This window comes from Camarhynchus parvulus, chromosome 3, assembly GCF_901933205.1.
Source record: "Camarhynchus parvulus chromosome 3, STF_HiC, whole genome shotgun sequence".
Classification (NCBI taxonomy): Eukaryota; Metazoa; Chordata; class Aves; order Passeriformes; family Thraupidae; genus Camarhynchus; species Camarhynchus parvulus.
The window spans coordinates 20,052,566-20,079,291 of record NC_044573.1 but is presented as its reverse complement, the minus strand read 5'-3'; the positions used below and the strand labels follow the sequence as shown (position 1 = coordinate 20,079,291).

The following is a 26,726-nucleotide window of genomic DNA, read 5'->3' as shown; positions in this document are numbered from 1 at the left end:
GACATTTTATCCTTGCAAGTTTCTGAAGTCTAAAATATTCTACAGGTGAGTTCTCTACCCTGGGATTTCCTCCAGTCCCATGAACTGAACTTTCCACTCTTGCCAAGTGGCCTGTTAGGTCAAACAGGGAAAGCAGCTGCTTTCCTCACTGCCTGACAATTCTCCAGAAGAGTCCCACCAAGCACTGTTCAGGGGTACCTGAGGCAGGCATGGGTGTGCTCAGAAGCCACTATTCTGTTGTAAATGACCACAGCTCTACATCACCAGCCCCAGAGCAATGCTCATCCTATCCTGCACCCTAAAAGGAGCTCAGATGAGGGGTCATAATTTTCTAGATACATTTGCTTTCAGTCTTAAATTACGTATTTAAATTTGTAGGAGAGAGAAAATGACAGATGTGTTAAGGTTTGGTAAAGAATGCTTGCTTTCATTGTAGCAAGAGGTTTTTGGTAGTGAAGCAAGATCCATATTGAAGGTTTGGTCTGTATATGCCTCTCAAAACAAACTGCATATGAATTAAGAGCCAGAAAATATGTATTTCATTACACATTTAATCTTGAAATGTATAATATTGAAACTTTTATGTATTTATGTTTCCATACAGTAATGAAAAAATTGAGTTTGATATTCACAGACCAATGAAATTCAACTTCCTATAGCATTGTATTCGCTTTCCCTCCCATATCATCAATGTCTCTTCCTTATCTGTTAACTCACCCTGACTGATCCCTCAGCCTTCTTCCTTGACTTTCACAGCATCAGAGAATATCCAGAATTGGAAAGGCCCCACAAAGACCATCAAGTGCAACTCCTGGCCCTGCACATGATGCCCTAAGAGCCACACGCCGTGCCTGAGAGCATCGACCAAAGGCTCCTTGAACTCTGTCAGCCTTGGTGCTGTGACCACTGCCCTGGGGAGCCTGTTCCAGTGCCCAGCCACTCTCTGGATTAAAAACCTTTTCCTAATATCCACCCTAAACCTCCTAACACAGTTTCAGTCCATTCCCTCAGATCCTGTCACTGGTCACCACAGAAAAGAGATCAGTGCCTGCCCCTTCTTTTATGACAAGCTCCTCTGAAACTTCTTCTGTGCCAACTACCAGGCAAAAAGACAAAGAGCTTCCGGGTTTCTGTCAGAGAAGACTTTGAGCTTTTCCATCTTGCTTACCTTTGGTCAAACTTGCCAGAACTGAATATTCCCAAGATTTTTAGCCTCTCCTCCTCCTGCCAATTCAGGGTGGAACAAGACAGTGAGATATAGACAAGATTAGGTGGAAATTGCTGCAGCCTAAACCTTAGAGTTTAAGAAAGCAGAGTTTGTTCCTTACACAAACTGCAAGAACAGATGCTGAACACTTTCTAGCCACCTTCAAAACTGGCTAAATGTATTTGTTTGGGAAAATATAAATGACAGATTGACTTTTAGATTAATGGCTACCATATTGGTAATGTACAAATCACTTTTAACAGCCACTATTAACTTGGTAAAGAGAAGCTTGCTAACTGCTCTTTAATTAAGTACACTTAATGACCTTAAGGGGATTAGTAGTCTTGTCTGATAATCAATAAGCATGGCAAGATTGCCAACCCACAGACATGGGCTGGAGAACAAAATTAATCTGTGCAGATTAGTTATACCTGGTTTGGTGTGTTTCCCAAGACTGCTGCAAAATTCAGTTTAAAATACTTACAAAAACATATTAAATGTGCACTAAGTATAACATGTTTTACACAAGATTTTTCTTTATTTCACCAGTGTAAAAATGTCATGTGCTTTCTAAGAAAATCCTGTATTCTGGCCAGGAGCTAGTGCAAATCATTTTGGAAGAAATAAAAAAAAAAAAAAAAAAGAAAACAATACCAGAAAGGAGCAGATACCCATGGTGCAGTCTCCAGAGAAAGCTGGAGGCTGAAAGAAAGGATAAACATGGTTCTTAGAAGACCTAGAGTGAAACACTGTCCCCACAAATCAATCCCTAACGATGGCAGAATTCCTACTAGCTGCTGCCAAAGCCGCCCTGCCCATACACAGATTTCTCTTCCTCCTCTCTCTTGGGCTGCAGCCATAATTCAAGACAAATTGTGGGCCACTGCATAAAGCATAGCAGTTTTATTCTTTCCATGTGTTTGGCAAACAGGAGGAAGCTTTATGTAAAAGGCAGATATAGAAGTATTTTTTTCATTATTACTTGAAAGGTTTCAGTGCCCATGTCAATATCCATGCCTCATCACAGTGCACAGATTCATCCCTTCAGTTTGAGGGCTGGAGTTCAGAAGAGAAGCCAAGAAGCTGAAGTAACACTGCATGTGTAAAATGCAGAGAAAAATCCAAACAGCAAAAATACTGTCCCTGCCAAATGTCAATTTCTCAGCAACAACTACGTACTTACAATCTCATAATAACGCTTAAGGTAAGAGAATTAAGCAGTTATGATTAAGAATTTCTGAACACTGTTGTTGGTTTCCCCTTTTTCCTTGAGAATAAAACCCCTCCCTGGCCCTTTAAGTCTGAGTGTCGTGTCTGCAGTAAATCAGGGGGATTTAATTGCAAAAGAGAAGCCTCTTGAAGACATGTATATGGTATATTGACACACTACCAGAGCCATAGGGATATTAAAATTGATTTCCAACAAGCTGAGGCCTTCTGCTTGCTAATCCTGTGTCCCACAAATATACATTAACACCACTCCTAAACAGGGCTAATTAGCTTCCAAAAATAGCTGCCTATATGGAAGGTGGAACATGGACACACACATCTTTCCTTCCCTCAGTTCAGCAGCAGCTGCCAAAGTGCACAAAACATTTTGCACATTGACCAGGATGGGGCTTTACTCTCTTGGCTTTATGGGACAGCCCATGAATTTAATTAAGCACTTGGTACCTGGTAACCTGGTCGCTGTTGTTTGTGCCCACCCACCATTTTTTTTTCGTGGATTTTCAATCCTTCTCAGCCCTTCAGTTCAGAAGTACCTCCACTGAACATGCTGATAAAGTGCTCTACTGCCCTTAACTGTAGTTAAAACAACCTGCTCGATTTAAAGCAGCTCCTGAATAGCGCCAGCATCCGTCTCTGAGTGCCTGGCAGGTCAGAAAAACATTGTTTCACCCCACATCTTCTACCCAAGGGCTAAACTACGCCTGACTCGACCTAGCAAAAAAACCAATTTCTCTCTTTCTGCCTTAAATGCAGAGGGGTGGGGACCTCCTGTTCCTCAGACTTCATTGCCCCAGGGCATCACTAAAACGATGCCAGATGAGGGCAAATTAGGCTGAAGCACCTGGAGGCCTCCTGCTGTCACAGGTGTGACAAAGATCCTGACAGCCCCATCAGTTCCAGAGGGGAGCCCAGCTCAGGCTACCTTTTTCTATATCACAAAATCAAAGGGTAGTCTTCTGATTTTTTGTTAAGATACCTCTGTATCCCAGTATCTGCCTCCTACCTGCTTAGCCTTGTCAGTCCGATTAATATGCTGCATTGACTTAATACTACTACTAATGATAAAAACACTAGAATATAGCTGCATTGACTCCAATTCCCTCCAAGAGTGGTAGGCTGTTATGAGCATAGCAAAAAAGCACACTGGATCATTTATTCCCTCCTACATACTCCATTCCTACATATATTTCTCTCTTCTGTCCATATTTCTCTCTCCCCCCCCCACCACCACAGCTGCATTTTCTTTCGTATTTAGGTCTCTTTTCCTTTCTGCAGATTTTACCTCCCTCTTCTAACATGGACATGACCTTCTCATCTTCAGATTCTTCCAAATCCATGGGCATGCTTGATGACTGCTGTATGCTATCCCTTCTGGCCACCATTAGTTTATCTATATTAACCAAACTCTGCTCCAGATCCCCATTGCTGTTGGCATGGTCTATAAATTTAAATAGATTTTTTTATGCATTAGGTAAGTCCTTTCTGATATTCATCGCTTTGCCAAAATGAAGTCTACTGAAAGAAGTGCAATTTGGCTGGGCCACGGTGCCAAATAAAATTAATTTATCTTTAAGCTGAAACATCTGTTAAGAGCATTTGACTTCATGAATGGCATTTCCAAACTGCAGCAGTCCAAGGAGCGTGTTGTGCTGCACAGGTATTGAGCCACACAGCTTCTGTTGCCTGTTTTTAAACACTGATGAACGAAACAAAGAGGCATAAAGGCTCAGAGCCACCCATTGTGGGGATTTGGATCCCAAGTAGCACTGCATTTGCTGCAGGGTGACCCAATGGGATCCAAAATGTGATACATTTTCTGTGAATCTCACGCTGAACAAGATTGCGTGTGTTCTTCCCCTAAAAGAAATACCGGTATGTTAACGGAAGCAGGGAGACAAATCAGCTTTTCTTCCTATTCAATATCACCTTCCTCTGCCCAGCTGTTTCTGTCGTGAGTCTATAAAGAAGTGGTACAGTCCTAAAAGGATGTAGTAGACTCTCTTGTTTTTCTTGGAGCTATAAACCATGTGGATAGGCTCGTGGATCCTTTTGTTATGCTGCTCTGGTGAAAGAGTTTTGCAGTGTAAAGTGACTGACCTTAATCTTTTCACATTGGGAGCTGAAATTTTTTTCCCCCTGAATCTTCTGGTTGTAAGACAGAGTCCATTTATATGTAAGATATAAGAATAGCCTGGCTCAGCAAGTCATTTAGAAAGACATTTGGTCAATGTAAAGGAGTATGGGGAGGGAGGGGGAAGGGGTGCCTCTCTCCATTGTTGACTTTTGTCATGGTCACCTTGTGAGCGGGTCTCTGTCGAGGTGACAAAGGAGCAAGGGAATCAATGTAGGAACCATGTAAAACCTCATATATTGCAAGTATAGGCACGTTTACATCTTACAGCATTATCAAGGCCCATCTTAACAATTCGCCCGAAATCCATCAACATACCACAATCTCAAATATATCAAAGACAATTTTTTCTTGTTGCTATAGTCAGAGGGTAAGATATAATAATGAGAGAGGACAAAGAGTCATAGAAAGAAATTGAAGAACTAGTTCATTTCAATCCAATCTGAGACACAAAGCCAAACCAGTGCATCCTTGTAGTTGTCTGCATCACTCGTTGCTGCCTTACAACATCTGGAATTGAGCTCAAGGAATGACTTATTCCCTCCCATCACAGTTTGTTTGTATCCATCTGTAAGGAGCAGAATACATGGACAGTATCAGTCTTTATTTATATACATGGAGTGATTTATAATTTTCCACAGTCTTAGCGGGACATGGGATCATATCTCCACCCTACAGATGGAAAAGAGCCAGTAAACGGATGTCCAAGTTCACACAAACCAGGGCAAGAGAGAAACTTACTAATAGAGATTTGTATTCCTTCTCCCCATTGCTGCACCTTGGAAAACACAGGTGACCAGGTCCCTGGCACTGCTGTAAGCTCTGTGTGCTGCACTCTGCACATTTAAACTCAGCAGAAGCAGCCCCTCTTGGACAAGGATCGGGCTGTGGTTTTTAGGGTATCTTGAGAAAAGGAATCAACCCCAGATGTTCTAGAATATGGCTGATCTCAATCTCATCTGGAGTAATATATGACTGCTCAGGTAGGCTGACCCTGAGCCAGTCACCCTGAGCCAGCCAGGGAATGGGGAAGAATCAAAAGTGTCTTTAAACCACAACAGCACAGTGTGGGGAGATGGGAGAGTTTCACTCATTTTGGGAAAGAACCCTTTCAGAGAAAGCTGATTGCAAGGAAGCCTCATGGAGGCTGCGTGGACAACCAGACAGAAAGGATAAAAACTAAAACCATCTGTCTGCTGAGACTAGGCTACAATATTCTTTGTAAGGCCTGGGCTCAAGCCTGAACTTCAGCATCTGCAGTATCCACTAAGGACCACTCACATGGACCTTAGGGACATGAGTAACTTCTATTCCATGGCATCCCCAGGGCCAGCCCAAATGAAATTTATGCTATTACTTCTTCCTGACACAATAACAATGTGGGCTGGAGCCCTGAGCCCAGAGCTGGGAGCCACAGGATGGGGAAGCACCCTTTCTGGAAGGAAAATATCATTCCCTGCCTCCACTCCACGTTAAATCTTTTGGGCCAGCACTGGTAACACAGAGATGGTCCTGCAGAGAGAGGGAGAACAAGGAGACTGGAGGGGAAGAAGGAGTGAAAAGGCTGGGCTGGGGGAGGGTGTTCTTATCACTTTTGTGATGACAGAAAGTGGCTGTGTGATTATGCTGAGGTTTCATCACAGCAGAGCTGAATGACCTGCTGGGAGTTAAGTGAGGTGGAAACCACAGGCATGACCTGGGATTCAGCCCCTGCTAGAGGAGGTTGTTCCATGCCTCTGACTAATCTGTACAGCTCAGCCTCGATGTGCTATAGACACCTCATTCTTTAAGGTGTTTGTGTTACACAGGAACGGGCAGAACATTCAGTGAAGGGTCAGCTGTGGTTAGAGAGAGAGACCTGTGCACTTGGAGAGTGTGAGGGGTGGGAGGCTTGCAGACCCCAGGGAAGACTGAAACACTTCTGTGTCAGAATGTAGAGATGCTCCCTGGGATTCAGACCCAGGTATTTCTTTTTTCATTTAAATCAGGGTTGCAGTGAAGAAGGAAACTACTGAGGATGATATGGAGGTTTTCCATTCAGTACTACCCAGGGGCCATGTAGACCCCAAGTTAACCTCTGGCAAGTAACACTGGCACTTCTGTGACTCCTTCACAGCCTGGTATGAGAATTCTGCCCTTATTGACTTCCTCATACTGCCAGTCCCTCACCTTGTGGCCATTCCCAATGAAGCTGTGAAATTAGATAGAGCATGGTAGATTGAACTGGAGAGTGTTAGGAGTGCGATTCATAAGGCACTTGTGATTTAAAAATATTTTTTCTTTTAACCCCTTTCACTTGTTTACCCTCTAACTCTCTCTCTAAAAAGCCTTTTGAGGGGCTGCTGCAGGAGGTTCCCCACACTGCCAGCTGGGCAAAGTCTGCAAAAGACATCTATCCTCAGCCGCACCAGCTTGTGGGTCTGGCTCCAACAGCCCCTGCTCTGTGCCAGTCAGCCCACGGCTGGTGTGGGTGGCTGGCAGCTTGTCAGGGAGCTGGGAAGGGCAGGTGATGGGGCACTGCTGCAGGGGAGGTGTACCCAGCAGCCCTCCCCTCCCCTGCAAGTGTTCCTCCCTCTGCAGGTGTGTGCCAGCTCCTCTAATCGATGCCCTGAGGTGGGGCAGGTAACCTGCCCTCCCACCATTCCCTGTCTCTCTGCTGTCACCCCGCTCTTGCTCAGATATCTGCGCTGTGCTACTCAAGTGCCTCTCTGGGAAATGGTTCTGCCAGCAAAGCAGGGCACAAAAATCACCCAGCCTTTAGATGGAGCAGCTTTTCACCGCATGAGCACTTGGGAGACAGGGAAAAGGCAAACAACTGGTCCCCTGGAATGCCAAATGCAGGGTTGGAGCCTGTTTGCAAGCAGGCAGAGATGCAAACCCACAGCACATCTCCTGCTGCCCTCCCAGCTCTCGGTGCTGGATTGGACAAGGCAGGGATGGCACAGCCTGGCAGTCCATGGGATCAGTGCTGGCAGCGGGCAGCCACTGTGGCATGGGCTGGAGAGGGAGGGGAGGCCACGAGGCAGCACAGAAGTGGAGGATTTGTGCTAAGGCTCCAGGACTGTCTTAAATCTCCAACATCTGCCAATTTAAGTACAGCTGAATTGCTGGATAATTCTGCTGGTGGCGCTCCTGGGAACACCCAGCCTGAGCAGAACAATTTTGAAGGAAATTACATGAGCTGGGATTTAGTGTTGTCTCTTTAGCTTGTGGAAGAGATAATCTGGCCCATTTAATGTGGAACAAAATTTGCTCTGTTTCACACAGGCGTAAGGAGATAGTTTTGCCTTGAGAAAGCAGCAGTAAATGACTCTGAAGTCCTGCTGTCACTTGTTCACCGAGCTGCCGTAATATGGAGTGGCAAGGGCTGTTTTCCTGGGCCACTTTCTACATATAAGTAACGTTCTTCATAAAGAACACCACTTAGTCTTATGACAAAATTCCTCTAGTGTGACACAGAAGAGTACTGACATCATTCTTGAAGGCTGTAGAATTTATGGCACAGTTAATTATTAATTTGGCTGGAATTTGTAAAGTAGAAGGGAGTTTTTGTGCTTTTAGGCCATGCTCTCAGTGTGTAAATCTCTCATATGGCTGCCATAATAATATTCCTGCAGCTATGTTGTCACCTATTGTAATTTTTCTGCTAATAAGAAAATTTAAACTAACCAGGAATCCTAAATTTGGAGACTAGTTGTTTATTTCAAATATACTCTAGAGAAATAATAATGCAGTTCTGCTCTGAATTTAATTTAAACAGGAACAGGCAAAACAAATCTCTGCGGAGGGCATTTGACAATAATAAAATATTTCTCCCAGCGGGTGAGCTGGTAGCAATTGTATTGTTGCCATCAAAGATCACGTTTCAGCAGGTCATTACCATCATAACAAGCCCTTGGACCAACTGGCATGGACATGCAACATTGAGCTCCTGATGGGCACATTATTTCAGACCTTTAACTTCATGGAGAACAAGACAAATACTCCTGGGAGCGGAGGATTATATTTTGAAATTCCTTTCTTTTCTGTTCTGCTTAATAATAAGAGCCTGCGTGTAATCAATCTACCGCCACTTGCTCCTTTATATTAGCGGAGATTGTAAGGAGCCAGCTTGGGAATGTGAACACCAGGAGTCAGGGACCCTTAATCTTAATGAAACACTAACGATTAGCATGGCCAGGATGTGGCAGCACAAACACTTTGGGATAAAAATGGCAAAAGCAAATAAATGCATCCATATTCTTTTCCACAGTTACTGGGTTTTTTTTTCCCTTCTCCAATAGCAACCACAAGGAGGAAGTTTGTGATCTGTATGTTAAAGGCAACGTATGGACACATGGATTTAGCTTTTCATTGCAAGAGGAAACACACTCTGTCTTGTGAGGCAGCTACGGCTGGATAGCAAGGGATAGAGTAATTAGCAAAGTGCCATGTGAAATCAGAGACCTACATTACACAAGAGAGATGAAATGCAAAGGAAAGGAAAGGTGCGAGTGAAGAAAGCTGTTGAGGAGAACTAACAAAGGCCATAGAAGAAAATGTAGAAAACAAATGGAAGCTGCCCTGTTCTTCAGTTTGCTGCAAGATCCAGGACAGCTAATGTTAAAAAATTTTTAAAAGAGGCATTTTCTCCTGCAGAAGCCTGTACACAAAAAAAATCTCACGTGTTTTTGTGTTTAGGGATTTTTCCCACTAGGGTATGACTGGGCAATGCTGCAAGAGGTCACTTAAAAATGTACAACATGAGGGCTTGTCTAATGACAGTATTCCCATGTCTGTTCTCCTTCATAATCTTCCTTTTGGTTTTAGTGGTCTGGTTTTTTATTGGTATTTAGTCTTTCAGCACTGGCATTGTTAAGAAAGACACATAACTGCACATGCAACAGCACTGACTGGCACAGGATTTTCCTGCCATTTCCTGAAAAAGGATCAGCTGCAGGGGCCACACAAGGACACTTTTAGTTGGGGTTTGCCAGACCTTCTCACTCTGTGAACTCACAAGGTCAAAACATCCCCTCCAACCAAACAAAGAGCCCAAATGACATCAAGTTAGGCCATTACTTGACTGCACAACTCCAGAGAAAATTCATAGCCCCTCACAAACCCCATGCCACGTAGGTTGCCAGCTCAGGGAGTGGAGTTTTCCTTTCAGATCAACACCAATGGCTCTGGCTGATGGCATGCGTGCCAGTGAGGCAGTGAGGGGCAGTGGAGATGTCAAACAAATACCTCCAGAGGCAAAACCCCACTCTTGGACTGGGATGGCTTCTTTTACCTGGGAGGCAGGTGGAGTAGGGGAGGGCAAGGAGGGTGTAAAGCACATCAGTCAAAACCTGATTTCACTGAGCCATACTCCCAATGGGAAGACTCTTGGTTTGCCATCTTATTTTAGCCAAGTGGTGTTGCGGTAGCCACTAGCTGGGGCTGCAGCAGCTGAGAGCTACAGCAGGGTGTGTTGTCTGAGCTATGAATGCCAGTACCCCAAGCCCTTTTTAAATTTTCTTTAAAGACTAAGTAGCTATTTCCGTAGTTTAGAAAGGTTTGTGGTCTTAGCCAAATTCCCCACAGATTCCTACTGAAACATTTCCAATGGATTTCTGTGCCCGTCCTGGCTTTACAGTAGAGAGAGCATAGGCAGAAGAAAGAAAAAAACAAACCAGAAAAATTCTGCAGAGATAGAGCCCTAGAAGGGGCTTCATCTGAGAGCTGTATTTTTTCTTTGATGCTCAATTTCTCTTGTATGGTGCTTCATGATCCTCTCATGAAAAATGGTACAGAAAGCATGATTTTTTAATTGCATGTGAAAAGTTTAGTCAATGATTAGGGTCAAACACATTGTTGAGGAAGTCTAGGAGTGCCACTTACAGATTATTTTCCTTTGAATCCTTTGAATCTTTTGAATCCTTTCCTTTCCTCCTATGTGAAAATTTGTAACACTGGTTTTTTCACTTTTTAAGATGCAGTACTAGGTTTCCTTTTGAAGAGGAGCTTTGCAATAATTAAAAATCAGGAAACTAATAAAAAGGGGGGAAAACACTAGAAAATGGGTAAAGCCAGCTCTGTCCAAGCACACTGTGTGTGTATATGGATGTATGCCTGTGTGCACAGCAGTGTCAACACTAAAGCCCAATTCTGATCATCTTTGCAGAGTCCACGCAGAATTCATCCTCCTATTGCCCTGCTGCTGCTTTTCACTCACAAGAAGTCCCCCTATCTCACAAGGCAGCTAAAGCACAGAGAGCACTGGCAGCGGGGCAGGGGTGCCTCTCCTGTGCTGGCACTTGCAGGCTGTGAGGCACAAAGAGCCGCTGGTGCTGCCCCGGTGCCGTGGCTGACACAGCTCCTGTCCCCGAGCAGCCCCGGTGCCATCAACCGGAGCCTCCGGAGGACGGCAGGAGCGAAGGTGAGAAACACGCTGGTGAACACGACAAAACACTACCAAGGTAGGCTAAAAAGCAAGAAAAGCACACATTAGCACTTCTGTGATGGCTCCAGAAGGGTCCACAGGACAGAGGGGCTGAGGCTGAGCGAGGGGGCTGAGGCCCGTTACAGGGATGGGGCCCAGAGCCCATTTATGGACACTTTGTCCCCACGCTGTTTAACCAGCCTGGATCCTGACAGCTTTCGGGGACCTTCATCCACACCAGTCTGTATCACTGCTCTGGGGGCTGTTTGCTTCCATTCAGCCACTCTGGATCAAATAATACAGGGTGGTTTTTTTTCTTAATTTATTTTTTATTTTTACTCAGAACACATTAAAGGAGTCTCCTGCAGTAGGAAATGAATGATAGACTCAGTTCTTGATGGAAAAAGCAAAAAACTACTTTTATATGATATTAATGTGATCTTAAAATAGTGGGAAAGTTTTCTTTTAAGACATTGACAGAGAGGCAATGGTTTTGAGTAATGCAGGTTGATGTGTAGATGCTTTAAGATTAAATAAGTGCTATATAAAGGCCTGCCAGCCTGAATTCTAATGTGCTATGAGACATTTTGCATATTTAAGAGTATGCAAAATGTCTTGTACCACACTGGAATTCATTCTGACAAGGCTTTATATAGCATTTATTTACACTCATATAGTACTTTAAGGGAGAAGTGCAAACGCTGGCTCCATTTTGAATGGAAGTAACAAAAGGCAACACTAATTGTTCTGTTTTCCTCCTCCAAAAAAGAAAACAAAACCAAAAAAACCCCACAACACAAAAAAAATAAAATAAAAGCAATCAAAAGTGGAAGCTTGTTTAATATTGCTCTACCATCATCCTGAAAGGCATAATAATTTGAGTTACACATCTGAACTGATTGGAGTTACAGAATCATATCTCCTTTTTGCATTTAACAATATATACAATATAAAATAAATACATTTACACAAATGGACATTGGTTGGAGCACACGGTATGATACACATCACAAAAATATACAGTTGATTGCTATACAGATGTGAAGCCCATCTACAGCTATAGACATGTTTGTTTTCATTTGTTGTTTTCTTTCAGTTTTAACTACTGGCTATTATGCAACTCCTGGATTATTATAAGCAGTTTAATTTTTTTTGTCCTTTTGCGATCTTTGCACGATAAGACTGCCGTAAAATGTTTTCCTAGGCAGGTAAACAGAGACGCTTAAATAATTAAAATACAATCACCAACACCCATTTTCTCTTCTATAAGAAAAATAGCAGTTTTAATTTTTTATATCTTTTTATGTTATCATTTAAATGCAAAATAGTGGAATAAATACAACAATCTGATCTGATTGAAACAAATGTGTAACTTCTGGGAGTTACACAATCATATTGCTTTAAATAAGAAAAAATTAAAAAATGAAGCAAAAATAGAAATTAAATTGTTATGGCTAAAACATACACCCTTTGAAATTTTCCCAACACTTCACATTAAGTAAGTGGTCTTGAAAGAACTCTTCTCCAGCAAGGTTTAAGATGAACAATATTATAAAGCCCGTGCAGTTTTTTTAGCTAAGTTTCAGGTAATGGTTTTACAGTCTTGAGATACTTGTTCTTTTGCAGCTCCAAAAAATTACGGAAAATGAAAATTAAAGTTTGCACCGTGTGCCTTTAACACATCTCCATTTTTTGTGTGTTTTTTTGTATACTTCTAGTTGATTGGCTTTTGACCCTGAAGCCCAAGTTCTTTAATGTGATACAGCAAAAACAATATTTATATTATATATTTATATATATATAGTGTACTTGAACAGTAGCAACTTAAACCCTGCACAAACTTTCTGGAAAATAAACTTTTTTTTTTGCACTCTTACATATATAAATAATCTTATAGAATCAGCACCTTTTTCCCAGGAGTTGTATTATTTTTTTTGACATTTTTCAAAAGGGATGTGCCAATTTCTGAACTCCTATCACAGCTATAAATTTCAAGTTATTGACCATCTGAATGAATTGCTAATGATGATTTACCTAGAATCACACTACAGTCACTTCTCTACTGAGAAAACACAATCTACAATATAGTCCCATATAGCTAATGATAGATACACAGTTTTTTTTTCTTTTTCCTAGCATGAGGGCCGAGAGAGCATCGGCCCATTGTTATTTTGTTTAAAGCACACAACGTAGCAATAGTTTTGGAAACTTGTCCGCACCAAAAAAGTTTTGCAACAACACAGAGCGAGTTAATAACAACATCTGAGAGATGATTGAATAAAAGCTATATTTACAGCATTTAAAAATTAGACTTATCTATAATCTTGAAATATTCAAAGTTTTATTTCTAAGCTATACATTGGTATTCTATAATAAACTGTTACAGAAATTATCCCTTGTTTTGAAAATATTATGATTTCAGTGTGTATCTGTTCATAACGAGTATTTGTTTGGAGTTTCGATCTCTTAATTATTACTAGGAAGAACTTTATTACCGGTAAGGAATAGAATATACTACTGTAATCTCCTGAGGAATTGTACATCCAATATTGTCTCTAATTCTACCCTGTGTCTATAAGCACACACCACAAGAATCCAAACACCACAAGAAGAACAAGACAACAGTCTTTGAATGCAACATAAAAATTCAGAAAAGCACAGCAAACATGAAACATTGAAAAGCTGAACTACATTTCTTTTGTTTGTTAGGATTACAATTTTAATTACATCTGTGTACATAGAATAAGGATGTTCACATAGTACAGGGAGCAGCTACTAACACTGGTACATTGGTATAGCGTTTGATGGAGGTTATTGTTTATTGGTTATTTAGCGACTGTAGTTTTCTGGGGGCATCTAATCGGTTTATACATTAGATTACACCTCGTAACAGTCTTGAAACTGACTGACTTTCATGCTGTGACAATACTGGTTGAAAAGCACATATACTGGTTTAGCTACTTGTTAAGGATCGCCATTTACAAACGAAAATCTAAATCAATAAATAAGGTATAGAAGTGTTAAATTCTTCAATTTGGTCAGAAGTCTACTACTCTGATTTCTTAATTTTGCAAACGGCGGCATTCGCCTCATCGCCTCTAAGCTACTATTGGTGGTAGGGTTTTCCTGCGTGTGAGGTTACAATTTTGCAAACAGGCAGTAGTGTCTCGTTCATTTGCAACTGAAGCAGTTAGAAATCACACGGGACCGCGCCCCTGCGCAGCCGCTGTCTCCTAACACCGTTACGGACTGGTATTCCACATGGAGTACTTGTATGGCAGACTACTCGGATATACTGCAGGTGTAATCTAATCCTTTGAGTCAGTGAACATTTAGTTATAAACTGGAGCTCATGTTAAGAAACTGGATGTTTTGGACCAGACTGGCACACAACATAAATTGCATCCGTGATAATATGCACCTTCCCTTCGACTATTGCTTTAGTAAGATAAATTCCCACATTAATAAATGGCTGAAAACTGGTAAAGCTGGTACAAAAAAATCTCCATTAGTAAGAAGAAACAAAACATTTAAAAAAATCTTCCTTCAGGATTCATTTGTCCTTCATTATTGTTCATCATTGTTCAAGCCAGCACAAAAATGCAGTATTTCTTTCTCTTTAGTATTGCATGAATGAATAAAGCTTAAACTATTCCCTGAAAAAGTTACATTGTAGCTAACCTAAGAAATATCTGGAAGACTTGAAAAAACAATTAAGGAATCAAATGGCTGTAACTGATCTAGATGGAAAATGCAATGATAAGAAGCAGCCGATGCATCGTCGCTTTAGTCGTCTAATTAGAGACTGCTCCTATGAAATCTAATACTGCATTCAGTCAGTTCATCTTGTTGTACTGTACTGCTAGGTACGGTGCTTCTCTCTTTGATTCCTTTGTCATTGGGGACATTATGGTTCATAATAAGTTCACTGGCATCCATATTATGGATTTCCATCCTTTGGCAGGCCTGGCTTCCATCTCTCTTCAATTAGAGACCTCTTTTAAAAAGTTCAGCAGCAAAGGAAAAAAAAAGAGGAAAAGGAAAAAAGGAAAGGAAAGAACAGAAAGGAAAAGGGAGAAAAGGAAAAGGAAAAGAAAAAACTGCATCAGAAAGACACAGAAGAAAAAGTTGAAAGCTGCTTCACAGTCTTGCTGCTAAATATCAGTGCAGTCATTTAGTCATTTTTCCTTAATTAAACACTAAGTTTCTTTGCCATTATTATCCTGTTTATTTTCCCTTTTTTTTTCTTTTTTTATTTTTTTAAAACGTGCATGATGGGGAAGCCCATGATGCTTTAGTCAGACCTTGGCCTCCAGCATTTCCAAAAAAAGTTTGTGCATGGGGACTTTGCCTTCCAGTTTGATGTTGTAGAAATGCTGCACAGCCTTGGTGGAGGTTTGCCTCAGAAGCGGGAGAGTCATCAACATCTTGCCTGCACGCCGAGGATCTTCCATGTGCTGCCCGGCCTCGTAATCCTGCAGAGCCTCATGTAAGACATCCTGAAGTTTCTGCACTGCCTCAACATCCTCTATGTGCATTGAGTCTGCAAAACAAAGCAGCAACAGGAGGTTTCAGTCTGGTGTGCCAGGAGTTTGATAACGACACTTTCACTGGTTCTGCCCATCCTCTTTCACAAAGGGAAGATAATTACCCATTAATTTCTGTATTGACCTCTAGGAAAGTGTATTGAAATGCTGAGGAACTACAAACGTACAATTAACTCTTGGGTAAGTAATTCTTCTCCTCATCCTCCTCAAACAAGTGAAACAGTCACCCTGGGTGCTCCCCAAACTATCTGTAGGGTTACTGCTTTGAAGGAATGACAGTGCCATGGGGCTGAAGGAGTGGAAGCAAGGATAAAGCAAGGATGCCCTACTGTGGAAAAGCTCAGCAAAATTCTGTGTCGGGCTGCCCACTTGGAAGGCATGGACATCACCAGTACTCAGAAATCCTGACTGTGGGATTAGGACCACTGCACCAAAACAAGGGAAATGCTGGTCTGAAGGGATTTCCTGATAGATTTAGCAATTTTTTTCTCCCTCAGGCATATTCAGACACACAGGCAACACTTAGCATGTTCCTGAACAGCTTTTGTTCGGTGAAGCTAACATCTCCTACAAGGTGTAATCCCTCCCTCCCACCCCCACAGACAGAGGTTTATCTTGTTAGTGTTGGGGTTTTGCATTTTTTATAAAAGACTCAAAGCAAACACCTTGCCCTGCACCTTTGCAGGTGAGATGCCTTGGTGGTGTAAGTATTGAATGACAGCCCAGACGCAACACACACCAGGAACTGAACTAAACTGCTACATGACCTGAAAAGATTAAAGCAATGGAAGTGTGAAATAAAGAGAAAATATCTAACTGAAATAACTGTAAACCCCTCAACTGGACAGATACAGAAAGTGAAGATGTCCCTGAAAACACGCAGTTACTGGACCATGCTGAGATTACTTTGGATGAGCAGCCCTAATTCTCTGACTTTTATGTAGTCATAAATGCCAAAGAAACCCTGATGTGGTCCAAAGTGAGGTGAATGCAAGTAAGGAAAAAAATCGTAGGTGAAAGAGGCCACCAAACAGCCCCTATCAGCTACCAAAACCAGGATGGTCAACGGACTTAGAGAGCCAATAAAGCACCACATGAAAATACAACTGCTGCAAGGGGGTACAAGCCCCCGGGACAGGCTTGAATGCACCCCTTGTTCACAGACAGAATAACAGCTGAGGAGCTGGATGGTGAAGAACCCACTTCCATTATTGTTTCCATGACCTGTAACCAGCAGTCTGATACTCTGGATCAGTATTTGATAGAGCCTCATGTTTTACCCTGTTGATGATTAAACGTCAACTTTTGCACGTGCTTCAAATATCTGAATTACATTCAGAGAATTAAGATGCATCTAAGATTCATTTCCTAAAAGCTGACATGCAACTGTTTCCTCAGATAATTAGGCCAGATAGTAAATACCTGTCTCCTTTCAAATACAAACATGTAAACTGAAACACAAACCAGTAAGTAACAGGTTAACAAAAATGTTCCAGCTCTTATTGTCACAACAAATGTGCAAATTGAAAAGGAAAAAAAAAAATAAAGTTACAGTTCCCGCTCTAAAACAGACACTTAATTATATACAAGTTTGGATCATTTAGCACGTTTTATTGATTCTGATGACAGTTTATCTGTTAATTATACATAATGGAGTCCTATGGGAATTTTACATGTTTAATAATTCTGAGTCTTAGTGAATGCATGCTCTAAGAAGCATGCAGCTATAACATACGCTGCTGGGATGTGCAGCATCACATCAAGGTGCACTGTGCTGAAAGCACAGACACAGAAATTTCTCTCTTAGGGATAAAAAAGGCTACAATATTTTGAAAAGGATGACAGGCAAATATTACTTCTAGCAAAATTTAGTTCTAATTAATGAGACCATTCCCTGAATCCATACATTTTTGATAGTTTTCTAATATGGCAATTCTATTCAGTAATTCTGTGTCAATAAGAGAAAAGCCCTGAATTCTGTGTCCTACAAACAGATGTAATCGATACAGACATGCTAACACACACATACAGACGTGACTGATGTCTTAAGCACGGGGTCCAGCCACCAGGCTTAATTTGGAATGCAATCTCCAAAACCACTGTTGTCTTTACTCTCTAACTCTTTACCAAGTCCTTGGATATTCACTGCTGTGCTACAGAACACACAATCTGCTGCTCCAAGTAATTTTTCCATAAACCAGGTGCTGTTTGTGCACAAAATACACACCTTCTCCTCCTCTTCCCAGATCCACAGTGCCAAGGCCAATTTGTTGGGGAACCAAATAGGAGCATTTTATCTGCAACAAATCCTTGATGAGTCAAAGACTGACTGTTCTCATTACATTTTGGTTTTTTTTTACACCATGTTGCATAAAGAGACAGGTCTTTCTTGAGAATGTGACTATAAAGGATGACCCTTTTTAACCCTTTACAAAACTGGTCTGGTTTTGCCCAGAATCAGTATTTGTAACAGTGATTTTAAGTTTGCAAAGAGACGGATGGAGTCCAGACTATATGTATTTTTCACACAGAGGTGAAACTTGCCTAAGATGTTTAACTCTGCAGTTTGGAGAGCAATATGGCCTGCAGCATTAGGAATATCTACACTCTACATATTCCTTATAATGAAAGTGAGTGAGGAGGGAAAAGAAGAGAACACCCCCAGAAAGGAATCAATACCTGCCCTCTGACACAGCTACTACATTTCATGCTTTAAAACTCTTCCACTGTGTGGAAAACATCCAAACGCAAGGGTTCTTACCTCATTCTTGTAGGGGTGATTGTGCATCATCCCTCTGGTAAACAGGGCAATTACTTACATGGAGAAGTAATAGTAATAAAGCACGTAATGTATTTGTTGCTGTCTTTGAAATTAATTTAATAGCTGGAAAGAATGTGCCCAGCCAGCTTGCCTACCCCAAATAAATGGTGGTTCATGGAGCAGTTCAGGAAGCAGTGCCCTGGGGAACAGATTTGGTCACAAGGAATGGGGTAAGAAAAAACAGCACAGAGAGGGGCACTTCCAGTGATAATTAAGACTTCAAACTGTTCTTTTAAAATGGTGATTTAGCTTGAAAGATTTAAAAATTATGTAATCAAATTACTATGATAATTTAACTCCCCATTTACAGAAAAGATTCAAACTCATTTCAGCTGTACTCATTCTAGGGTCTGCCAATGTTTAAATGCAAACTCAATAAATCTGTGCTATTTAATTAGACCATGATTCAGCTTGCAGATTGCTCAGGAAAATATTAATCTCTACAAAAATCCTTCTTCAAGTTTTAGCCTTGCAGTCTGGAACTTCCACTTTATTCCTGATATTAAACGAATGTAGATCTTAATCCCTCAGGTGTAAGCCTTTGAAAATAAGGAAAATGGTTGAAAATGCTGAACTAGCCAAGGGGAAAAGAGGAGAAAAAATAAAAGAGAGAAATCTCTTCAGTAACTACAGACTGGCAGATGTAGAAGTGAATTCAGAGCAGGCTAACTCATTGCTAAATATTGCTCATGTATTGGGATAAACCCCATCCTCAGCGATGTCATCAAGAACCACTATAATTTAAGGAAACACAGACAATTTGTGTGACAGTCTAGAAATAAAGGAAGAATTCCAAAGAAAATATGAAATTCAACTATAAGTGAGTTTAAAATGTCCTTCCTATACCATGAAAAACCTTTTGTTTATGGCTTGGTTTGGGGGTTTTTTTAAGTGTGTTTGCAGCCAGTCTGAATAATTCACAATTACATCCCACACAGGTAATATCCAGAGGAAACCTACAGCCAGATGCAACACACTGAAAAACCAGTGCCTATATAAATAATGAAATTAAACAGGGTAATTTCAAAGTGTCATTTGAAAGACAGCAGAATTTGATGGTAAATGCCCTGCAAAAAAACATGATCCCAGGCTGGTGAAACTGAAGACAGACAAGCAGAGACTTGTTGATACAACTGCTGAGTACATGGGATTTCCCTGGCAGGAAGAAGTTGCTCCTGATCAAAGCTGCCATGGAAGAGAGTGAGATCAACAAATGAGGACATGGACTCATTGAGCTCTGCTTGGAGAATCTCATTCTATCCTTGCAAATGCCTTCTTTCACCATTACAATTTGGGAAAATAGAATTGTACCTCTTCTGTTCAGTTGATTGATCAGATCATTGCACAGAAATAGGAGAAAACTGGAGTCCTCATTCAAGAAAAACACCTTAAGGTCCAGACAGAAACTCAGATTACAATCTACCTCATTTAAAATTCAAGCTTCATCTCAAATGCAGCAAACAAACATCCAGCCACCCAGGAATCAATTAGAACATATCACAAAGGGTGACAACTCGCTAAAAATTGGAAAGCACCTGACCTAAGGGCAAGGAAACCTCTCAAAACCCTGCTTTGAGAAAAGTAAAAGGCTGGTATCTATATATTTGTATATAACATCACTCAGAAGTGGAAGAAAACCAGAGGTCTTATGTGAAGTGTTTCTTCATGTCAGAAAATTCAGACAGCAAAAAGAAAATAGGACAGTGAATCAAGCAGCAGGGAGCATGCAGCACTGAATACACACATTAAGATGCTGGTAAACCACATTGGAGAGGTAGGTACCAGTAAGTACTTGAAATACAGCAACTGCTGTGATGTTTTTGATTCCATGCAGCTGAGCAGTTCACAAACTCAGTCTGGAGAAATCCCTTTAGAAAGCTGTAGGATCCTGGAAGAACTGGATGGGATCAAGATTAAGAACAAAAAGCAAACTGGTTTTGCTTTCTGTAAGGATGAAAAAAATCTTAATCTGTGTTATGTCTCAAATAAAAGAGATTTTTAAATCTAGATTGTACTGCTAATCCAAAAACCCCAGAAAATGCACTGCAGTGTTTATTAATGGGTGAATTGTTCTCAGAACTACAGAATCCCTTCCTCTCCCCCTGAAACATGATTTGCTTAAGGACACAAAGTGCTTGCCCACATTGTGTTTCTGTGTATTTTTATGAGAAACACAACACAGTGACATTTTGAAAAGCATACTGCTTAAGATAGACGCAAGCCACGGAAACGGCCAATTGCAAATCAAAGCAGGTTCTTGGTTCCCTCATCCAGCAAGAATTCCTGTCCTTTTTCCATCCAGAGCTGAAATTACCCCAGACACTTACTTTGGTCTTCCCTGTGTTGGGTAAACAAATATACTTCATTTTGACCTGCCTGTTTTTCCTCAGCAGAACTGTTAGCTGGGATCTGCATGGTTAGGCTAAGAGACAAGCACAGAGGCAAACAGAGTATTTTCCCTGACAAAAGAATATGGCAAAAATGGTCTGACATCTGGAATATTCCATTGGAAATGGACACTTCAATTGGAATAGATGCTGAAAATGAAAGAGGAATAAATTAAGAATTCCTTGTCCATAGGAATTACAGGCAGTGAAAACTAAAAACAAAGGCTTGTGTGATTGATTTTAGTGACTGAGGCCTTAGTCTGGATTGCCCTGGTTTGGCCTACTTTTCAGAAGAGATAAAAACTGAAGCCTCAAAACAGTTTTTAAAACACAGTAGGAAATGAAGGTATAGTAAGAAAAGGAATTACTTCATAGAATGGGGACTTCATTTCAGGGGCTAACTGGATTAGCAGTGAACTAATACCACTGGCACAAGGAAGTTAATACACAGTAAACCAGCATTTTCTCTTTTATTCCTGAAATGGCTTACTTTCCACTAGGAGAGGTAGTGAGGGCAATAAACACAGGAATATTTGTCGCAAAGCAGAACAAACAGCACACCATGAACTGGCTCAAGACCCTACACTATAAGGCTAATAAAAGCCTGGAAAAAAGGGAACTCAAATGATAGAACTGGGGGTGAAACCAACTAAAAGAAAATGTTGAATGAAGACTTCCAAGTACTTTTTATTCACTATAAGAAATTACCACAATTACCACTAAGTCTGGCCTTGTTTCTTGCCCTAGACTCTCACACTACTAACATGCAAATACAATCTGCTTATTCCCTAGGTGAGGAATAGGTTCAAGTTACTCAGTTACTATGAGTAGCTTCCAGAAAAAAAGAAAAAAAATATGATTAACCACTGATTAAACATTAATTAACCACTGATCAACTCAGCTGCCATTTCCTAATGCCAGCACTAAGCAACTGGTAACAGAGTTATTTATTTTCCCTAAGAATTGTGGGTATTATCTATTTGATTACAAGAAAATGGAATATGATGAATAAACTGTTGGCAAGCAACATGAAAACTTTGACTATGGTGGTGACTTCCTTTTCTAAAAATTTGTTTCTATGGTGTACTATTCTCTATATAAAACAATCTAAGAGTTGACACCTTGCTATTTATATTTGTCAAAATAAAGACTGGTTACAAACCCTTAACACACCGCTATGTGTGTCTGTGTATGTATACATCTATATCTATGGCCAGTCAAGACAGATACGTCTTAATCATGAATTCAAACACTAACAAGATGACTATATAAAACAACATGAAAAACATTAATAGAAATGAAATACAGCATGTTATGACATGCACTGGGAATAAAGATGATGTCCTGTGGAGTAAGTGATTTACTGGGCTCTACCAATTAATTTCTATTATGATAATATCCTATAATGGTGATAGCCTAGTACTCTGAGTATACTGTGTCTGGAAAGCTAAAAAACTTATAAGAACTTGCTAATTTTTTAACAGGATGAGATGATAATGTAACTTTACTGGCACCAATATTGATCTGCACTTCATTATGCTAAAATGCACAAGCTACTTTTTGGTTCACACGCCTTCTGAATCACTGAAAGGGTGATTTTTCTCTTAAATTTTTTTTTATGAGAGTTAATATCAAAGACCAGAAATGTAAGGGTGAGCAGAAGTCCTCTTCTCCTTCTTGTGGTACATGCAACACAGCCAGTATTAGCATTTAAGATTAAATTTTCAACAGTGCATAAGGCTGTACCTCTAAGTGCCTAGCACCCACATTTGGGTCAGGTTTTTCAAGATGCCAGCAGTCTATTAAGCAGATGCACAGAGATCAGATTTTCAAATGTGCTGATGTATTCTGACACTCCAGTTCCTTACGTTAGGTCTTAGATGGGAACTGAGCTTCTCTTGTAACTCTGGTCTCAGTTGTGACTCCTAAACTCATCTGCAACATTTGGCCTGGAGGCCCAATTTAGTCCTTACTGATTAGGCAATTTCAAAAAGCTGCTCACCTGTGACTCCCTGCTTAGTATTACCCCAATCAATACATGGGAACACGTCCTAGCACAGAGGAGGTGAGCAGCTCATCTTTTCCATGCCGGAGCGTTCCTGTGCGCGTGCCTGCGCTCGTGTACACTTCGAGCATATTTTGTAAATATTTCACCTTCCCTTACACATGAGGAAGTAATTGGTACATGCATGTTTTGGAAACCATTCAAAGTTGATTTTCTGCGTGGGTAAACAAAGTGCTCATTGGTGCCAGCTCTCCTCGTTTGGGTGGTGCGAGGCAGAGCGCGGGGCAGCGCGTCCCGTGGCTCCCAGGTACCTCCTGGCTGCTGCCTGTGTACAGAAGGCAGGGAAAGAAGGGAGGAACTCGTGCTACCGGCAGGACAAGGACAATGCCAAGGAAAGAGTGACTTCTCCGAAGTGTAAAGGCTGTGTTAATTACTATCAAATCAATGCAGATGCTTAAATCTAACCTGATAAATTCCGTATTTACATATTAAATGAAACTGTTGAAGCCATGCCTGTACAGACTTAACGTATGCACGATGAAATGCCTATACATTTCAGTGCTGTGCTCCTGTATGTGTATTTAAACTTTTCAGAGTCTATATGCAATCAGTTTGGAATGAGTGACAATCTGCATTTAGCCACATCTTGCATTTCTGGAAATTTATGTAAGTTGGTGTGGCACTGCCAGCCCTGCATGGGGAATATTTGATAGTAGCTGTCAGAAAATCTCCCTGAAAAACTGCTACTCCTCCCCACCTTTTAGGGACCAAATGGCAGGATTATCTCACATCCAGCACTGCACAAATGGGCTCTGTAGACCTAAAGAAAAGTATGTGTTTCTGTGCTCACACTACTGAGATTTTTTGGCCAAAACAAAGCTTGTGGTATTTATTCAAACAAAATACAATCGATATGAAGACAATCTACAATTTCTTTTTCCTGCCTCCAAACACCAGCACAGAAAGTACTATGTCACTGTATCATAAATCACTAACACAGATACAGAGCTATAAAACCATCTTTGTCAACTGTTTACAGTAGAGCCAATCTGGGAATCTTTCTAGACAGTGTGGATATGGCAAAAATGTCTGAAACACCCAAGATTTCTTATTATACTCTCCACAGCTATAAAAAGGCTAATATATTTTAAACTGAAAAAATAAACAATGGAAAAAAGCAGAAGTAGCAATAAAAGTATATTAAAATGTGAATTGCTACTGGTTGATTTTCTAATGGCATTTTGGTTTTTTTATATAGCTACATTTTCATTAACCAAGTTCCTAGTTACATGAAAATAAGCGATTCTGCTTTTGTCTATTTAAAAAAAAGACAAAAAGATTTAATCCAACTTAAATTTTATTTAAATTTTAACAGCATTTGAAAACTGAAACACTAAGGGCCTGATATCCACTGATGGGCTGTAATTCTGCAGGTGCTATTTTACACCTGCAGGTTACTGTAGCTGCAGCTGGTAGAAGTTTGGTATCTGCTGCATGCACAACCTGAAGCTGAAATGCCGAATGTCAGCATCTGAAACACTGTTGAAGGGGAAGTGGAATGTCTGGGCTACTTTTTAACTCCTCCTTGCAACAGCTTCATTTTAAGACAGCAATTTTATTTCTTTGAAGACCAGGGAAGGAAAGGTTTTCACTTCAATGTGCCCTGAATTTTAGTATGCTGAACTGTATTTATCTCTGACATTATCCTGGTTGTAATTTCCAGCGAAGTTAATGAAGCTACAGATGATTTTGATACACTCTATGCACAGTGTATGACTAAACTTTTTTTTGGCAGCAGTTATTTTTTATTATTACTTAAACACTGAATATATTTCCTTTTTTTTGGGTGGGGGGGAAAGTGGGAGTGGTATTTAACATCATATCTGTCTATGTTCGCCCTCATCCTTGCCATCAAGTAAACTGCAGAAGTATTTCTAATTGAGTTTTGAATTACAGAATTTAAATAAATACAAAAGCCCTTCTCCATTTAGACTCCTAATTGCAGATAACTTTCTTGCTCTGATCATTAAGCATGACCAATTTTGAGAAATAACCTTCCTCGAGCTGCAAAGCATCCTCAAGTGTCTATTTACAATGGTAAAAAATTATAAATAGATCTTCAATTAGGAATAATTTTGATCTTTGAGAGGCATTTCAGTATTTTGTTAAATCTGGAATAAGATAATATTCTAAAATTAAGGGCAGAGTTAGTGGGGTGGAGAATATTTTACAAAGAAACTAATAAGCATTTTGGCTTTGCATGTTTTTGAATTATATTTCCAATTAAAAATGCAGAGTGCTAAATCACATTACAAAGATAAATAGGAAAGTACAACTTCATTGTTGAAAACAATTTCCCTCCTATCAATCTGAGGATTCATGCATCAATATTGTAGATGAACTGTTAATTACAAAATCAATTAAAAAATTATTTCTAAAAACAGTCACGCGTCCTGGCTCTCAGGGGGGCAATTTGGGCAGAAGGTCTCATCTCACTAGGACCGCGCCAAATCACAAGTCGTCATCCACAAGTAAGCAAAAGCAATCTGGTTTTTCATTTTTCAGCGCGGCTGAGCCCAGCCTGAGATTGATCGTCACATATGGCCCCAGAAAACAAACTGTCAATACCTTGAATGCTGCAGAATTTGAACAAATAGCCGTCCGCCCATTCAAGCCACTCATTGCATCCCATTTAACAGATTTTATTGACAGTTTCCTTCTTGTAATTAAAGGGAAAACTACTGGCCAGCAACCAAGATAAAGTTCAAAGATAGGGTCAAAACAAAAGCAGATGGAGGGGCACGGTGTGACTGTCAATGGAACATAGCATCAGAGCATGTTATTGACACACAGGTATCTAATGATCGGCACGTCATTAAAGAGGGATCTATCGTGAACTTTATGCAAATGCTAAAAGGGACTTAAGACCACAATAAAGCATTAAGGGGACACAAAAAGAAAAACAACAAAGCACAAACGATTTTTACTTATCTGACAGTATTCACTGGTTCAGCACTTTTAAATTCAAATGCAGAAAAAAAAAATTCTTTCTAAAATTTTTTAACTCTTGCTGCACAGGTAATAATTTTTTGCAGAAGCACTCTCATAAATGCAAAGAATCCGTAATGTAAGGTGTGGTCCTTGCGAGATTCAATACGGATTTCCCCCCATCTCCCATATCCTGAATTTAGTTTATCAAATTAATCAGTAGCTTCCTTTAAAGAGAAAATATATAGCATATTCTCCAGCATCCTTTCTTTTGCTTTAATTGCAATGATTAGACTTGCCTGCAGTATGAAATGGATTTAGGAGAACAACACCTATTTTCATTTGAAGGGATCTCTGCCTGTAAAACACTCTCCAAATAATACAGTGGAATATTCTCCACTTCCTTAGGAACATATCCCACAATTACTTTGAACCAGAAAGTTGCTCTTAGTTTGAACTGCTTTATTTGTTGTCTTTTAGATTTAAAGTGTGATTAGCAATTTCTTATTCTAAAATCCTGTTTGAAACCAGCCCACAGAAAATAAGAAAGAAAGAAAGAAAGAAAGAAAGAAAGAAAGAAAGAAAGAAAGAAAGAAAGAAAGAAAGAAAGAAAGAAAGAAAGAAAGAAAGAAAGAAAGAAAGAAAGAAAGAAAGAAAATTAAAAATGTAGCAATTGTCATGCCACTCTGCCAACCTGAATTAGCAAGTGCTATAGCTTTGAGGGTGACAAATTCTTCTTTCTCCAGCTTCATGCTCTTGTATTTCTTTACCAGCTGCAGTATGGCATTGTTAAGGTCAAGAAGGCCTGCCAGTTTGGACTGGTCTTCATCCATAATATAATCTTCAGCATATACAAGCTCATCCTCAAAAGAAAGTGACCGGTATACAACACCGAGAATCAAGATCTCCATCCAAGCACTCTGCAGAAGGCTCATCTGGTCAGCTAGAGACAAAGTGGAGAATCCTGGATATGAAAAAATAAAAATACAGGAAAAATATTAAGC

General features: G+C 40.3%; 1 protein-coding gene across 12 annotated transcripts in view; it reads right to left on the bottom strand.

The window, feature by feature from the left end:
* Nucleotides 1–13,105: 13,105 nt before the first annotated feature.
* The window catches only part of ESRRG (estrogen related receptor gamma), a 390,382-nt gene continuing 376,761 nt past the window's right edge, over nucleotides 13,106–26,726 (bottom strand). For all 12 annotated transcript variants that reach the window (XM_030945130.1, XM_030945139.1, XM_030945133.1 and 9 more), the window contains 2 exons: nucleotides 26,417–26,686; nucleotides 13,106–15,517 (listed from right to left, as the gene is read on the bottom strand). In XM_030945130.1, coding sequence (XP_030800990.1) covers nucleotides 15,273–15,517; nucleotides 26,417–26,686 — 515 coding nt within the window. In that variant the 3' untranslated portion in view covers nucleotides 13,106–15,272. The remainder of the gene's footprint in view (nucleotides 15,518–26,416; nucleotides 26,687–26,726) is intronic.